Source organism: Hylaeus volcanicus, chromosome 1 (assembly GCF_026283585.1).
Source record: "Hylaeus volcanicus isolate JK05 chromosome 1, UHH_iyHylVolc1.0_haploid, whole genome shotgun sequence".
In the NCBI taxonomy this organism is placed as follows: Eukaryota; Metazoa; Arthropoda; class Insecta; order Hymenoptera; family Colletidae; genus Hylaeus; species Hylaeus volcanicus.
In genome coordinates, this window is record NC_071976.1 from 33,794,263 (window position 1) to 33,813,085 (window position 18,823).

Consider the following 18,823-nt stretch of genomic DNA (forward strand, 5'->3'; position numbering starts at 1 on the left):
TCCGCGCCTCCCATACCCAACAATAAGGAGTCAAATAAGAACACGAAACGTAGGGTACGGGATTGGTCGCGTAGGTAAAGCGGTCGACTGTGGATTCGGAGATCGTGGGTGTTCGAATCTCTCCGCGCCTTAGTTTTCGTAGAGACACTCCTATAGTATTTTGTTTTGTTTTCCAAGCTGACAAAGTGTGACGATGAATCTCTTAGCGTACCTTGTTTAATCGTTACTAGCAATTTCATGGAAACTTTCAAAGTTCCTAGCGGACTGCAATATAACATGCAAATCCAATTTCAATTTCTAGAGATGTGAAATTAAGGTATCTATTTCGACGCGCTGCCCGGGAGTAAACGAATCAAAGAAATGCTATTACTATGCAAAGCCTGGAGCGTTTCAAGCAAAACGCTGTTGCGGCAAGATTATCCTTCGTGCGAGATAACATTTTAACTTGCAAATATGTATTACTGCGCTTGCCAGCATTCGTGGTATATTTATGGGATCTACGCGTTTCTCTGCGCCGTCTTGCCGTTCTTGGATTACTTTCAACAGTTTCTTAAATTAGGATTTAAAAATATGCGCCCCGATAATCATTCAAGTTTTTCTTTGATTAAATTCTAACGCTAATTTACTTGAAGAAGTAGAGGCTCTTCCAAATACACCACCGTTCATTAATTTCAATACTCCATCGCACCTGTAAGTTTTCCAAAGAGAGACGAACCAATATTATCCTTCTAAAGTATATCACAATATTTTTTACAACGCATCAATACCACTTTTATCGAAGAAAATAATTACATAGTTGGACAAGAGAACATATCCTACATGTTTATTTTAAATAAAAGCACACATGGTGACGACTGAAGGTAGAAGATGATGTTGTCTAAGTGTCCCGTCATAGTATTACTTAAAAACAAACTCGTGAAGTTCCATTTATGGTTGGACAGATTGACATTCATTAATTGGGAAGCTATCGGGTCATGCATTTACAAAAGTTTTCCACTTAATATCTGTTATATTTAGATAGACAAAACTATTCTTGGGTTCGCAAATCATGAAATACTATAGAATTATTAAGATGAAGGCAAATTGGTGAAGCAGTATAGAGAAATGTGAAACACTTGCAACTATTCAAATAAAGGCTAAGAAATTTAAAAGCTAAGAATTTAAATAAAGTTTCTCTGCCGGAAGAAAGAACACTGGAACGCTTATCCAACAGTCCATTCAGTAGTTGGTTTAAATATCGTAAAGGAACAAAAGTTTCGTGATGCCATTGTGCGCATACACCTCCATGATAAAACACGCGATGAAAAAAAAAAAAAAAGAATGAAATCTTTCTTTCCGAAGAAAGTCTTTATATAAATTCTTTGTCTTTATATAAATTCTTTGTCTTTACTTCGCTAACTGTAAGCTTCTAAAATTTGGCCTTCGTTATATTATACCTCACTAATTCGCTTTCTTTTTCATATCTTTACATTATTTTATGGGTCATAGGTTTATATGAAATGTTCCATTTGCTTTACAGTAAATAAGTATTCATAAAGTATTGGAAATATAATTGATTTACATAAAATATAATAAAATATACAATACCAGCGAAATGACTGAATATTTAATCCGGACCACTGGAATTGTACTCAAGACCGTAACGTTATGCATGAATTATTAAGTTTCATATTCAAATTGAGGTACTCATCCAATATCGTCGTTACGAAGTTTTTGCCATCCGCACACCTGACCTCTTTAGCAGACCAACGATATTTTCACCAGTGTCCTGAAATCGTTATATCGTGTCAGAATTATATAAAATGTTCAAATATATTACTTTCCGGGGTTGTAAACCTACTGCGCGGTTTTAACGTTACCCAAACTCAAGATTAAATTTTACTGCGTAACAAATCAAATGTTCCATTTCCGTGCACGAAACGCTACGATCTACCGTTATATCATAGCAACAGTTAAAAAGCTTATGCTATGCATGCCATAATTGAACCAACCAACGAAACAAATTCGTGTGGCTTTTGATGGGGTGCACGTTTATGAATTGAATTTGTACCGTACTCCAGACAGGTTTCGACTTACAGAATACAAGTAGTGCTAATTTACGTTTACTGTACTCAGAGATGCAGGTGATACGCTCTTCGCGGTCGAAAGGTTAATAATTCGCAACGAAATTAAAGAGCTCACGTTGGATATTTTCCATAAAGATAAGATCACAAAAATGTTTGATACAACAGCAGTTAATAACCTCCGCAACGACATCCTCTCGCTTCTCAATCAGCGACAGGCACCATCGAGTAAAAATCGAGAAACGCTTCGCGCGAAGAAGTAAAAAGACGGCGAACAATGCATTCTGCAAGTGACGGAAGGAAAAAACGGCGCGTCGTTCTTCAACCACTCGTTAATTTTTCAATTCCACGAGGAAGGTACGCGCGACGGTGCACCGCGATGCACGAGATCGCCAAAAAACCGGGCGCCTGCTGATAAGCGTTGAAAGACCACCGCAGCTGACAATGTTTTTCCTTTTCCCGTTTTCTTCTCTGTTCCAGACTCCGAGGTGTCGACGATCCTGGGCATGCAGACGACCTGGTTCGCGGTCGCCCTCGTTTTTCTGATCCTGAGCGTAGCGGGCCTGGTCACGGCGGGTGTTTTGTGCTTCTGCAGGCAACGCGTCGCGACCCCGAGACACCTTCATAACGCGCACAATGCCCAGAGTCATCCTCCGGTCAGCTTCCCATGTGAGTCGCAAAAAGCACATCCGTTTACCTTTAAACTGCCCATTTATCTTGTTGTGCTGTTCACTAGTCGTTAGTCGGTGTTTATTCGTTCGGCCATCAGGCAGTCGACCACCCGTTCCCCCTCCGGCTTTCTCATACAGTGAGCCCTGCCTAAAAGGCGCGAAAATTTGCTATGGGACGTGTGGTTGATCTCGTTACTTTCTGGAATTGTCGAATCCTCTTCAAAGCGAGGTACAAAGACTTCTAGAGGTTCGATAGATAGATTCTTCTCCGGAGAGACGCGGTCAAGTGGTAAGAGAGGAAAGCCTATACTCGTAGATATACCTGTCCACGCTGAAGTTTAACAAACGCATATTTCAATAACTATTGAACACGTCGACCGATGTCCGAGTGAGTCGGTGGCGACGAAGAAAAATTAAAGCAATAACTATTGATGATACGAAAATATTGTTCACATGTAAATTGCAGGATACAATGGGCTCTATACTGTGACGTAAACGAAATTGTTGTTATATTATTAATTTAAGAGATATGACGGTGAAGTTTAATATATGACGAAATAAAATAGGTATGTAATGTATGTATGATGTATATGATTTTTAAATATTTGTATACAAACTCGTAAGGTTAATTGAAAACAAACAGGTTTATATACGTATCAATTCATATACAAACAGAAATTATTGAGGAAAAGATATTTAAAATACAAATACATAAGCGTAGAGGACAATACATAAGGATATAAGTGGGAATAACTTGAGACTTTATTGTACTGCATATTAAAGCAATGTAAATGCACGCAATCATTGACGAATAGCGTTTAATAAATGAAACGGAAAAAATCAGAAGAGACGTAAAATAACAGTCGAAAGTTTCGTATAATTGGCTTGGAAGTTATCGTGTCTAGAGAAACTTAAGTATTACTATTTAAGTATTATTTTTTTTTTTTTTTTTAAGATATTCCTCTTTCTTGAAATGAACAGTTTACGAAGAAAGGTTCCAGGAAGAGGATATTTGTTGAACAAGATTATCCACCTTGTCTTCACGTAATCAACACCAGGCGTGTTAATAAAAAAATGATGAAAAGTAGGAGGGAGAACGGGAACTTGGTTTTAAGACATTAATTTATCTTTGCCACCAGTTGAGTAGCATTACGACTAATTAGCTTGTAAGATATGCCTTCAGACGGATCGAGCCAATGAATGAAGGATGCATCTCTGCGTTTATTGCTCGTAAACTGTATATAATATGACGCAATGAACGGGGCGTAGAAACACCGTGTACGGTTTTACAGTCCGTCGCGTATTAATTTATCGAAGCGGCAACTAATTAATTTTGCGCGATATTAATTTAACGGGGACGTAGGTTAAACTCAATGAAAGCTCAAGGCAACATCGTGTTCGTTTACATAGAACATTTAATTTGTTTTTTTCTATTAGTGAAATCGAAAAAGTCAGGATAAAATTAATTTTATTGGACCATTAGTCATACACATGACACAAGAATTACATAATGTTGAATAGTGGAATTACTGTTCATGGAATTAAAAAAAAAAAATGGAGGCGTATAAGAATCACTTCAAAGAACGGGATTTAAAGAGGATTCGGTACATGCCGCATTTACTATTTCTTAAATCAATCAATTCTCTTCTATTTATTCCTTTTCTAGCTTCACTGAAGAAACATTTTTACCTCTATACACTATTACAGTGTACATCGCGTCTTTCTCTAAATATAATCACAGTTGTTCACGAGTTCCAAATAAATTCCATTTCGTACCGATTGGACTCTTAACGAATTTCTGTCGTGTAATTTTGTTATTCGATGCGCAAAGCATCGGAATTTTCATTTTACTTTTCAAAGCAATTCCGTTTCGTAATAACTCTCAGAATGCAGTTAGAAACATTACATTGTGTACTCGCGTACTCTATCAATCATAGTTAATTTATTCTACTCCCAACTTCAAAGTACAACTTCATAGGACACTCCTTTCGTGAATTACGCAGTTCGTTGGACCGTATAAGTTGTTAGGTAGTTTCAGTTACGTTTCCTTATCTCTTCTAATTGTTTATTACCCGGCTATGCTTCCGAAATCGTAGCAAGTATGCTTCAGAATTTAGCGTAACAGAGAGTTGATAATGCCGCGCAGAAATTGGTGCACCTGAGGCTATACTATATGTATACACGGTATATACTAACAGGTTTCCTTACGCCGAGTGTACTTATACGATCGTCATCTGTGTACGTATGAGATTGGGTTTCCGTGCTGTACTTACATGAAAATATAAAGATGAAATTGATTATCGTCACAAGGCATTTTTAATATTAACTTTGCCGAGACGTACATTTTTTAATTATTAGTATTTGCACGTTAACGTATCTTTAATAAGGCACATTGGTATATTTCGTTGGTATCATTTCAACCAGGTCAAGAGTAGGATAGCTGAGTAGATAAAGATATAAAAAATGGCAAAAATGAATTCGCTACGTTCAAGTATAAACTTCCTAGTTCAAGGTAATCGCGTCTATTTTATTGTACTATCAACAATTTTTGTGTCAATAATATCTTTTACTTTATGCATTTATGGAAAATAAAAATATGGGGAAATCTACGAGGATGTAAAAATATGAATTTGCCTAAAAATCCACATTCTATTTATAACCAACAAGTTCAAATTATTTTAGAGAGCTTAAATTAATAGCACAATTATTTAAAATTCATGTTAACGAATTTAATACTGTAACGTTACGGTAACAATATATTACGTTCACTTAAATTCACATAGCCAACCATGTAATCATAAAGAGACTCATACAGTGCACACAATTTAATTTACAGATTTTATAAATTAATTTACATTTGATTGTATAATTCAAATTGAATAATCGAATAATTCAAATTGAAATTTTTGCAAAACTTCATCAGATTAATAATCAATCTTAAAAAATGTTTGGAAATGACAATTATTTTCGAAACTCTTATACACAATGTTACATTTTATGCGCGATGTTTTAATAATATCTCCATGATGGGCTTCTGACATTTTTCTGTTGGAACAGAAAATATTTAACAATAGAAATTCGATATGAGGAATAAATGTTTCAGTCGTCCAAATACCATACAGAAGCTTTTCCGTTGTTTTGAAAATTCGTCCTTTCAAAGTTTTCACGACCACACATAAAGTGACATGCAATTTTATATGAAAAAAAGTAATCAATACTTTTATATTCATATATTCGCGAATAAAACATTCAATTTATGGACTAACCATGTACTAAATGTACTTCCTAGTGAATTTTTATAATTTAGATATCTTCTACGTTTTCTGCCAATAATCGACATTCAAAAAACTACTATAATATTGAATTGAAAATATAATTATCTAATAATAAATATGGCATACGTTTGTAAAACTTCGTTACTACTGAAAGGACTAACGGCGCCTTGCAACGGCAATCTTGCGATTGTAAATATTTACTGGACTTCGAATTATTACCCAATCTCTGTACGCACTAGTCCGTCTTGTATTTAAAACGTTTTTCACACATACGTCGCGGTGATCTAAATACGAACTCGCCGGTCGATCTTAAAATTTATTATTTCCTGCAGAATTTAACCGGAAATTAGAGTCGTGCGAAAGCTACCGTGTACGAAGTAATATATTACCGTTCACAGTTTAAGGTTTCGAACAAAATAGCTCAGCGATAGGTGTCTAATAGATTTCCAACCCGACGAAGCGTTCTTTATTTCGCTACCGGTGATATACCGTGCACAGAATGCAAATAAAAAAAAAAAACTAAAATCACGTGAAATTGATGTCACGTGCGCGGCAGTATTGCGTACTCGCCTATACTATTTTTGATGAAACAGTAGAGGGAAAAATAAGAAACATGGTACATAATGGTTAAAAAAGAAACACGCAGTGACGCAACGAAATTATAAAGAATTGGAACACGAAAATTCACCACGAATGTAGAATATTTAATTGTTGTATCGAACAGTGCATTGTGCCGAGCTTGAGATTTTAAAATCAATTCAGGTGGAGAAATTTACAGGAACGTTAAATTATTTAGGGAAAACTATGTTCTCTTTGTAACTAAATAGAAAATATAGTTAGAAAAATGATCACTCACAAATGTTTAATTATTTAGTCATTCTTTTTTTTTTTTTTTTTTATAATTTTAACGTCGCATCAACATCTTAACCCTTCACATTCGGAGCCATTTCGTTTCAAAATGTGCAAACAGGAATCACGTCGTACACACTTTCGGTGTAAAAATTCATCTTAATGTAAACTATTGTTAATTGTCGTTTTGCGTAAGGAAAAAGTAAATGTTGTATAAAACATGACCTATTTTAACGTAGAAGTATTATTTTACGTCTGTATCGTATCACTTGCCTTGTAAAACGTTTAAAAAGAGATCGTTTGTAGGTAAAATTTATTATATAAAACAATTAATTATTAAATGACGTAAATTAAATGATCTTAGAATACATTTACACTTAAATTGTCAATTATTAAATTGTCAATCTATTAATTCATTCTAAATAGTTGTAACATTTTATTTAAAATGCTTCGATTCGTCATAAAAAAATTCGATTAATAAAGCATGTAATGCATCGCCTAATGAAATGCATATAAATCATTTTATTTGTAGATTTCGCGATGATAATTCTGGACTTTCATTGAATTTAACTCAATAACCGATACAAATTTCTCGTTGTCAGGCACACGGACTTCGAGATTGGGAGGCTACACCGATCCATTTAAACTCTCGAAACGATTGTTATAATAATCCGTAAAACAGTATTCGAACATTACGCAAATCGCGATGCCGTATCATTTCACCACGTCGGATAATTTTCCAACTGGATCGGGAACACGGGCGTTTCTGTTGCGTTTTATGGAATGTCCGATGATGCGATCGCTATTACATGTATTTCCTGGAATATTTCATTCTGTCATTTTTCTCGTCAAAATCGTCATTTTCAATTCGAATTCTATCGTTCCTTTTATCTGTATTCAATTTACTAATAACGTTTTGAATATTCCAATGTTTACTGGTACAGGTCTTCAAACTTTTTTTTTTTTGTTTATTTGTAAAATACAATGCTGGTATTTTTAATTAAGAAAACTAACGAAATTCGTTATTTTCTCTGCGGTATTTAGGCTGTGAGTCGAGAAACTACAGCTCTTTTCGAGAACAGACATAACATTTCAACAAAATAGATCGTTTGAAATATTCGTCATGGAGTTTATTACATTAAGAATAAACTGTTGGTAGAAGTAATGCACAAGTATCTCACAACTAGTTCATTTTACCAGAATAACTTAATGCAAATATCTCAAGAAATTAGTAACGATAAAAATCAACTCGTATTTCGCACATTATTCCGATTTTTCGGTATCTTTAAAATCCCAATTTTTAGAAGTTTTGATTAGTTTCACTCACTTTCCGAATTCAAACGTTAGAATTATTTGTTTAATATTCAACAAATTCTTAGTAGTTGTGTACAATTTTGTCGGAAATGACGTTTTGGGATCACTACTCAAAACATTAATTAAATATTCATTATGAATACTCATTACGAGAAATAAAGTACTATTCTTGCTTGAACAGAGACTGCCTGATGGGTGAAAGATGTTTCTGCATCCGCTAAGCTTTCGCTAATTTCATTTTCGATCTGCTCAAAAATTACTTTCGGTGAAGAAATAATAGGCTGAAAAATCTTCAAAATACATCTGAAATTTTTAAATGATTTGCAGAGATGTTAAAAATTTTAAACAATTTTTGGATTTTCATTCCAAGTATAGTAACGACACCTTATTGCTGCAGAGTTATATGTATATATAGCTGTCCGATTATACAAAAAAATACATTAGAAATTGAATATAAGAATTGTGCTCGTATCATTGCGATGTTCTTTCAAAAATTGCGCGAGATTCTTGCAAATGCTTCTATGTGCTTGCCATTGCATAAACATTGTTATGTAACGTGTTCGCATTATATGTTTAAGATTGATTGCCAAACATTATATATAAATCCTACTATTACCAACAGATTAGATTAGAATAAAAGCAAGAGGTACTATTAAAAAGGAAACAGCATTAAGTAAAACCAAGTGATAGATGGAATTAGTTTCGTTAAACAATTTTTAAGTTTAGTAAACGATTATAAGATAATGTCACCAATGAAACTCTGTATAGTGTATTTTTTTTTTTAAATTTTGAATCATCACGTAATCGCATAAACATTTATTTTCCATAAAGTTTCTAAACTAAAAAATTACCAAATATTTATTCAAAGAACGGTATTCTTCCTTTATTAATAGCTATACTTTTCTTGAACAAAATAGTACGGTGATTGTCAACTATTTTATCTTCTCTCTCTCTTTTTCTGTTATTGTTTCGCTATTATACCAAAGAAATTAAATATCTATTAATTAGTGGTTTTAATCAAAGACGAGCAAGGACTAAGCGGACTTGAACATGGAAAATCAGTGCTATTAATCAAATGTCGTCGTTAAAGGACGTGACATATGCTATCTCGCTTATGGATCGCATTGTATTTTCTCTCGTCGTACTGTATCTGTGAAAGCGGCAAATGCTGCATGTCAGCGTTTCGCAAAGTAAATAGATGTCAGTTGTTTCAGCAAATAGCGGCGGGGGTTATTTTCGAAATTTATGACGCGACGGTTAACCATCCATTGCACTTCGACTCAGCAGCAATTAATAAAACATCGACGTGCATTGTAATACTTACTGGGCAGAGTTAAATACGACGTATGATCGACCGCAGATCATTTTTCACCGTGATAGGTGATCATTCGAAAATATACGGTCACCAATATCGTTTTGACAAATATTAATGGATGATACATGGGGCTTATCAAACGATATTAATTCAAAGATCGCAATTCTTCGTTGAAAAATTACGAGAACGCGGCTACGCTATGCGAAATTACTATTAAAAGTCGATGGCCGTTAATAGTAATTATAAAATTATAATAACGATAAAACGTTTTCGATGCGAGAAAAAGCCCCTTCCAAATACAAATTATCGCTAATATTTATGCAACGAGTGATGAGAATTTTTCTAATTCCTCTAAACGTAAATAAATAGCTCTTTATTTGCAGATAAAAAGTAACAGATAAACTATCAGTGGAATTATTTAAAGAAACATTCATTAATTACAAACTTTACTTGTTTCTTGAAATTGAAATTTTATTTCCGCTCGATATGTGCCACGCATTACTGGAATAAAATATTTCCATCTCGAGATGTGTAATTGACAGCGGTGACACGAAAATTCACTTAGCAGAATTCTGAACACTTTCTATTTTTTACTGGTGACCTCTTCGACAGTTCTACATTATTGATATCTGAACCATTTTCAATACAATCAAAACTCCAGCTCCAGCATTAAACTGTTATTTAATTTATTGAACATCATCTCGCGTGCCCGTTGTTCCAACGCAAACATATTTTTTCCGGCTATATTTGTGGATTTACCACGCGAGTGTATTCAGATAAACGAAATTTTTCAGCGTGATTCGACTAGACCAGAGGTTGATTTAGCGAACTCTGGCTCGGGGTCAGCATTAAGTAAAACGTGATCAATGAATTCGACCGCCGTATTTTTGGCTCGAGAACAGTGTCGGTTATTTATTTATCGGGGATGCAGTTATTTAGGCCGACGACGCGATCTGTCGCGCCACTGAAGCCCTGAAACAAAATTGAAGAACAAAGGGAACGAAACGAACGGGCAGGAAGGCGAGGGTGGATACGGGTGCAGGAATACGGCCTCGTTTTTATTACGCGATCGAACGCGATGAATCCAACCGAGTATATTCAGTTTATGATATCGTTAACCCGCGGTTATATTCATCTACCTATATTCCAGAATTTACGACCGCGGTTTACAAACATTTTAGAAGGTAAATAAACATGGGGAAGTGTAACGTCAATTAAACAATAAAAATCTGAGAGGAAGTCAACGAAAAGAAGCTTGTCCACCTCTTACATACGCTTAAAAATTAACGTTACCGTTATTTTATGATGTAATAATATAAATGCAAGCTTTCTTTACGCATAAAATACTCGTTATTCTATTTTCGAAATTATTTAAATATCTAAGAGTGATTGAGGAATATTCGGTAACGCAAAAAAATAACATTCGGAAACATCGTTGTTCTGCTAAACGAAATGAAATTGTTTCGGTGAACTGGAAAATTTGATAATATTGTTATAACTTTTGACACGCTTCGCACTCCTGCATATTTGGAAACTGTGAGTAAAATTGAGTAAAAACGATAAACTGTTGCGCGTGGGACATGTATTAACAGTTGAATCGAGAGCAATTTCTCTCTGATCGATATTAAATTTTCCGAAACAGGAGCTTCAATTATTTCAGCATAAATATTGTCCTGGGTTTCAATCTTCGTTAAACGAATACAACCAGACACGTAATGTGATTATTTGAATTCTGGTTAGGGAATATTTAACTCACAGCTAAATAGATTTTGATAAATATTTACTTTTCATTTCAAGGAAACGCACGAACAACTTGTCGTTGGTTATTAATTTTATTCTATTATTGGTTTGCAGTTAATAAATTGAGAGATACAAATTCATTATGTTCGAAATGGAAACAAACATTTTAGACGTATTTTCTTTACTTAATTCGAATATAAGTAAATATTATGTTGGCATATTTTAGAATTATAACGTTTATATTTACTCTGTTAGTATTTTCTCTTTGTATTATATTAATGTTGAGATTATAAACATTAACGAAAGGGAATAACGAAAACGAATAAATCTTTTAACTAATAAATAATAAAGTAGTGAAACGATAACAATCTTATACTAATTAAACTTTTCGAATACAAGAATGTTTCGATAAAATGTCATGGGCACCGAAAATAAATATTATTGATTTGCTTCAAATGCTTATTTGCTTTACGTAACGTAAAATATTAACTATCAAGAAGAGTGGTAAAAGAAAAAGTTCAACGATTTCGAAATGGACTCGTTTTACAGTTTACTCTAGAAAATATTTGAAACTTCTAATCGAACACCTGAAATGAACTTTCCACTCCGCTGCGGTGACATTAAAAAAGGAAGAGAATTTGGGTAATTAGCGTTTCCTTTTCCTGGCATTGTTTAAGTTCGAATCATTACCGCTCGGTTTGATTTGGAAAACTTTGAAAAAAGAAAACTATGCAGGCCTTATTAAAAGTTTCCTTTGTAGAACTGGGGAAAAACTCGGAAATATCGGAAGAACCCGACAAACGAAAGACCGTGACAAACAACGCGAAAAAGTGTGCTGTCGGATAAAATGCATTCATAATTTAATCGATTGAACTCGACTTCGTTAAGAGTGAATTTATTTCAACATTTATGTTAAAAAAATAAAAAGATTAAATTGACGTCAATCGTTCTTCCATTACGATACAATAATCGAAAATCCTATGATCAAAATTCGATGTTACAATGGTTTCACTCAAATACGTACTCGTACATAGCGTAATTAAAATTTTCACCGTGTTTTTCTCGAAACTACACTTTTAAAATTTGTTGAGAAACGTAACTCAAAAAATACTTGATCAATCGATTCGCGGTGAACGGCTACCTTTAGAATTGAAGGAAGATGCTGAGAAACGGCCAGTTTTGGACCGGTTTGTAAAAGAAAAATTCACGTAGAACCGTTTACAGGGTCAGATCGCCGAGTATTTCAGCGATTCGTGCGTGCATAGGACCGGTGTATCATTGAATTTTCTGGTGGTATCGATCGGCCGTTCGGCAAAGGACTAACGACGAGGCAGTGGCACGAAACGAAGGAAACGTTTGGCGCAGATTAAAAGACAACCGGCCTCCAGCCTTAATTTCCGTCCCGCGAATAATTCAGCCATACTAAAGCCTGCTTCTATTCGGCGAGTAGGTGAGACATTATCCGCATCGCGAGACGCTAATAAATCTTGCAATGCCCCGTTGCCTGTTATCAAGTCGCCGCGCTCCATTAAATCGGGAAGGTACAAGCCAACCCTCTTTTCGCCAACCTCCCCCCTCGCCGTGCGTTTCCTCGTATTTCTCTGTCTTCTTTCGGTCGTTCTTTTTGCCTAGCTGCTCTTGCTCGAATCCTCTCGATCGGCAGTCGGAAGACCCAGTCGGAAACGGGAAGAAAATGGAAATAACCTTTCGACTGGCGCTCCAAGAGAAATGTAAATGGAGCTGGCTGCATAGAAAGCATAACACGTGAATAATTGTCGGAGTAACGTTGCAGTCGAACGTCAGATTACCGTAGAACGATCGCTTTTTCCTGAAGAGATCCTTTTAATATCTCAACTACGTGCTCCCCGTGCTCTGCTAATGGGTCTATAGCAATTCTGATGGAATTAATATGTAGTAATTAATATGTAGTTAGTAGTTGGCCGACGGTAGTTATAATGAAATCACGGATATTACGGCTCCCGATTGTAGAAGTTTAAACTTGCGTCGCTCCTACAAGTGCTCGCGGTGATTTGGCGAACATTAGTAGGTGGATAACTCCACCTGCTTTGAGTATCTTGTGGGTGGCTACTGTTGTACTAATAATCGCCTTTTGTGGAAATGTACTTGGTCAGATATACGTGTTGATATTGGGGTGTCTGGAAAGTTCATGCCGATTTTTAGTAGGCGGTACAGGTCCGAATATACCGGAATGGTTGAAAACAAATAACATGTGGACATCCCTTAAAAGGTGGAAAAATTGTGGAACAAAATGGTACATATATAATTCAATAAATATGTAGCGAAATTCAAACGTGTCTTCGAATGTTTCTTCAAAATTGGCACGAACTTTCTGGACAACCCAATATCGAGTTCGTCAAAAGTATTATTTTACTGAATATATAGAATGTTCCGTTTAAAGTGGAATGGTTAAATATCTCATGAGATGAGGCTATAAAAAAAAAAAAAAAATGAAAATATTCACAGTGTATGACATCAGAAGGACTTCGAATTTCACTTAAAAATTTTGAGATTATATTCTTGAGATGTACTGCCATTTTATGGAAGACAAATTTGTTCGTAATTTAAAAAAATTCTACATGTATTTCCCCCCTTAAATACAACCTCTAATTTAAGGCCTTCTATTCTGGTATAATAAATGACTATGTATGATAGGTAGACGAATTTGTTTAAACAAAAGCTATTTTATTACGGATAAAAATATATAAGATTCCATTCGAAAAATTAATTTGCCTGCTAAATCTTCGCCTCTCTTCCAAACCACTTCACTTACAACAAAACTATTTACCCCTTTATACCACATAAGTATATTCAACTACTAAATTATGATATTAAAATGTGACCGAACTGTGTACAGGTAATATCTAAAATTAACAACTAAACAAATGTTACATTTTCTTTCATTCGATTTCTCAAGACTGCCATCGAGATCTTATGTTGCATTTAAATTGGCGACAGAACAAGGGCTAATTTCAATAATCTGCAAGTATACGTCGAATTTGACAATCGACGTTATAATTTCAGAGAAAACAGTTTCGATTATCGAGTTCGATGTACAGCTTCGAGGGGATTGTCCATTTTGCAACAGATACGTGCGCGTATAAATCGACCCAGTAATGGTCGGGATACTGGGTCGTGTTCTCGTTTGTTTATCAGTCGTTTACTGGCCGTTTGAGATCGTCGAATCGAGTACAGTGAGTTTACGAGAGCCGTTGTTTTTGTACGAGTATCGTATTTTTAGCTTGACCTGTATTTTTCGCTGCTTTCGGAAATGTCCAGTATCGATGGTATCAATGATAATATTTGATCGCGAGTAGAATACAATGTCACAGTGATATATATTATATAATTATCGATATACATAGAGGAACTCGAAGTGGTGTTCCGTTCTCTCTATCGCAAAAAACGTACTGAACGTAGAGGGTCAACTGATAATTGTCATAATGGCAAGTGAAAGAGTAACATTTCTGATGAAATTCGTTAGTTTCGATACTTTGTGTAAATGGCCTATGTCCACGTCAAAGGACACAATTTGAATACAGAAGACCTCTGGGAAAAGTAGGTTAAAAGATTGAATAATTTTTTTAGAACTGAACGAATAATTTAGACATCGGATCATACGAAATCCCATATTTATTGCGTAAAATAATAAGCAGATAAAGCTTTAACATTAATAAACCAAACACAGCACGCGCACTACAAGCCACCGCCTTTATTTAAAAAATCCTCGGAATTCAGAAAACGCTAGGGGGAAAAACAGAAGAATTGTATATACATAGAATTCCCGAAACACGAAAAAAAACAAAAATCCGTGGGAAACCCAATCACCAGCCGTGTACCCATGTTGGCGACCGATGATCCGTCACGCGGGGCAGTAATTCATTATCGAACGATTCCCAGCCGCACAAAACAGCCCGCGCGAACGAACGTTTCATCCATAGAAACGACCAATCGACGACCACTTTGTCTAAACGGATTGCGTGCAATTATCGTCCGATAATCTCGCCGCATTATACCTTATTACAACAGATCGCACGGCCGGTGGTCGCGAGCCGCGCGCAATCTGTTTGCGGCCGTTCCGCGATAACCGACAAACCAACGAGCTTTGATTTATAATGGGGCCGGTTATACAGTTGCCCGCAAGTGCATACAGGCCATGGGGTCTGGCCAACGAGAGACGGGTTCTTTTTGCGCCGATCCCCGACCGACGTATCCGGTGAACGATCGCGTTACCGAAATGCGCGACGTGCGGTCGCGTCGCTCCAACGCGCCATGGTGGATGCATTTATTCGTCAGATGACGCACACTTTCGTCTCATTTCGCTGAATTTTGTACGGCCAGCATTCGTCGCATTCCACGGACCCGTTTTACCTGTCCTGGCTCGGTCCGCCGTCGTGGAACCTTTAGAAAATATTTTCCAAGAGAGAGGGCGGTTTCTCGGCTACGTAATTGGACGAATTTTTAGATGAGCGTATGACTGATCGGCGGCGTTGTTGGTCCACGCTTGGTGGACGATAAAAATGAGTTTAAATACGCGAGTTGAATGAAAAGTAACGACCTCGACTTTGTAACTTTTGTAAGAATTGAAGTGCTGTAGCCTTATGTTTGGTATACAGGGTGCTTTTTAACTCTTTGACAAGTATATCAGATTTACGCGCGACAGATAGCGTAACGACGCACCGATATGTCCGAAGTTACTCCAAAGTTGCGTATGCGATGGCGCCTTATTGCTAGCATTGCGAGAAAGCTCTATATCAAAATAAATTTATAAATCGATATAAAATCGATTTCATTGCAAAAGAATTTTAAAAAATTCAAATAAATATTGTAGAATGCGTAAATACACATGTAGCTTTTATCTAACGGTATATAAAATTAATGAAAAAGAATTCGCCGGAAAACAATCGTCGGTAATGTTACAGTTTTTATGTAATTGGTGGAGTTAATCGATTTGTGCAGTGAACGGCTAGACCATAAGTTTCCTGCCGTGAATGACGTTCGTTACATCACCTAATTCGTTCATAAAATATTTTAGCCAAAATACATACGTACCACTTTCAGAGTTGTTGAAGCCAATTCAAAGTATTAGGTTGTCCCGAAAGTTTCTTTCGCGAGTTGCACTCAATTATTTCACGTGGTCGTGTTTATATAAATAGACAATCTAAGTTCGTAGATATTCATGTTGTAACAGTAATGGAGCAAAATGAATCGTGCACAATTCAGTAATAAAACATAAAACATAAAATATCGCGCATGTATTACTTATTAATAAAGCGAAAGAAACTTTTCGGACAACCTAATAAATTCATTCAAACATAAAATGTATCCACTTATTCGTACGTATAAATAGTTTCATGAAATGTCACCTCATAAAAAGCAACTGACTAAAATTACAGCAGTAAAACATTCTTGCGATGTAATTTTCATCGAGAAGATAGCGGTGAAAGAACCTTGAAATCTTCAAATGTCATCTATTTTCATTTACAATTGTGTTTGCTTTCTCTCTCTACTAGCACAAAGTTAACCGTCCTTTGAGTGCTCTATTTACAAATTAATAATACAGTTACATTTCCGTATGCAATTTTATTTATTCCGTAAATGGTAACAGTAACGTCAAGGAACACTCTGATCGAGTTTACCGAAAACTGACATCGTGTTTATGTCAATTTAATTAGCTTTTTAACCGCTAGTCATTGCGGATTTCGTAACGAGTTTCAGTGTTAGTCCGCTGGAAGTGTTATTAACGGTTGCAGGAGGACGAAATTCAATTCATATTTAATTTTATGGCCGCACCCAATAACGTGTTATTTGATTATCCTTCCTGTTTGATGCGAATTGATTGCTCGCGTCTAGCCGCCGCATCTGGGTTTACCACGTACATTCGTATAACTCAATATACTCCTGGAAACTGCAGACTGCTCGAGTGTTAACTCCTGAAAATTTTCGGCTACTTAATTTCTGCAAAACTTTGAGCCATTATTTTTCAGTATTGAAGAAATTCAGTCGATATACTCTTATCTCTATCAAATTAACAAGTTGCCAGTGAATGGGTTGACACTTATTATTAAATAACTATTCGGTCTAAAGTGCTGTCAACTTTAAAATGTTGAAGACATATTTCATTTAACATTGGCGTTGCTTTCTGAAAATTATTTTCCCGTGAGTGTTTGAAAAACTATACACGTACAACGAATTTCAAGAATCGATTCTTCTATTCGGAAATTTTTATTTGAGAAATCTGGAAAAACTTATTCGATATTCTATCATGATAATTTTCAAATTTATCGTTACCAAGAAGTAGACGTGAACCATCGAACGGATTCATGAGTAAGTTCTCCTTGTTGTCGAATGTTACCTAGGAATGTTTCCCTCGCAATGACCAGCAACTACGTCGCCACTAGCTACCGTTGCCACAGCAGCAGCTCGCATGACTGGAAAATGAGAAAAAACTTGCTAATAGTGGAAGTTCGAAGAAATGGGGAAAGAAGCATTCACTTTCAGGCCTGTTCTACGTCTATTACGACCGGAACAAGGGAGGAGGACATAATCAGACGTATGTGATTGGCCGGAAGAAGAAAAAGAGTTCGCTGCTGTAGTAGTTGACTAGGAGGGCACATGAAGTGTTGTCGATTTTAATGAAGCGTTCTGTATAGATGGAAAATATGTAGAAGAAACACTTTAGAAACACATTCGTGTAAGGAATCCTTAGTTCGGCCTATAATTTTTCAAAAAGAATAATGATAAATAACTAATTTAAGCTCTGCTACTGTAGCTTGCCGCGTTACTTTCTTTTTTTAATTTTTTGGTGAAGCAGCGCATTAACACAACGGAATCTTAATAATTCGACTATACTTCGTTCTTTATACGAGGTGGACCACGTCAACTGATACAAGCTGTTTTTAACCGACTTCAAGAAGGAGGAGGTTACTCGATTCGACATGTATTTTTTTTTTTTTTTTTTTTTTTTTTTTATGTTACTCGTCTCGGAAACTATTGGTAATATCGATAAATATTTTTGTTGGTATTGTATGGAGTGATGGCCATATAGAGTGGTATACAGGGTGTTTCGTTTAAAGCGGAATGGTTAAATATCTCATGAGAGGATGAATTTATCAAAAAAATGTTTTTACATGTTTTACTTTTAATTTTTGTTTCTAACCATTTCATGGAATACGTACATTCGTATGTCACATTTAGTAGAAAATGAATACAAAGCGATATAAATAGGAAGCGCGATAGCCAACGAGAATATTTATTTATTCGTTAAAAAATAACATTTATGCTTTTACCGCGTACACGAATCCAGAATTTCAAAACGCGTCATGCAAGAGGAAACGATGGCAAATTTTCAATATTCTCTGTGTATTCGAAAATTGTTTCTAGCACAACAGTAGATCGAGTGTCCCGGCGTTCAATACTTCTCTTCGTTTATTTCCAACGAGTTAATTCTTTTTAGGTCGAGTATTTCTATTGGAAAACAAAACTTTATAAGCTTTGTTTTCGCATTGCGCAAGCGAGAGTACTATTGGACAAAAATTCTGACAACGATACTCGAGGCTTCGTTTACTGTTTTTTTTT

General features: G+C 35.6%; 1 protein-coding gene across 2 annotated transcripts in view; it reads left to right on the forward strand.

Moving 5' to 3' along the window:
* LOC128872516 (uncharacterized) overlaps positions 1–18,823 on the forward strand; it is a 219,769-nt gene that overhangs the window by 194,371 nt on the left and 6,575 nt on the right. For both annotated transcript variants that reach the window (XM_054115301.1, XM_054115308.1), the window contains exon 5: positions 2,544–2,732. In XM_054115301.1, coding sequence (XP_053971276.1) covers positions 2,544–2,732 — 189 coding nt within the window. The remainder of the gene's footprint in view (positions 1–2,543; positions 2,733–18,823) is intronic.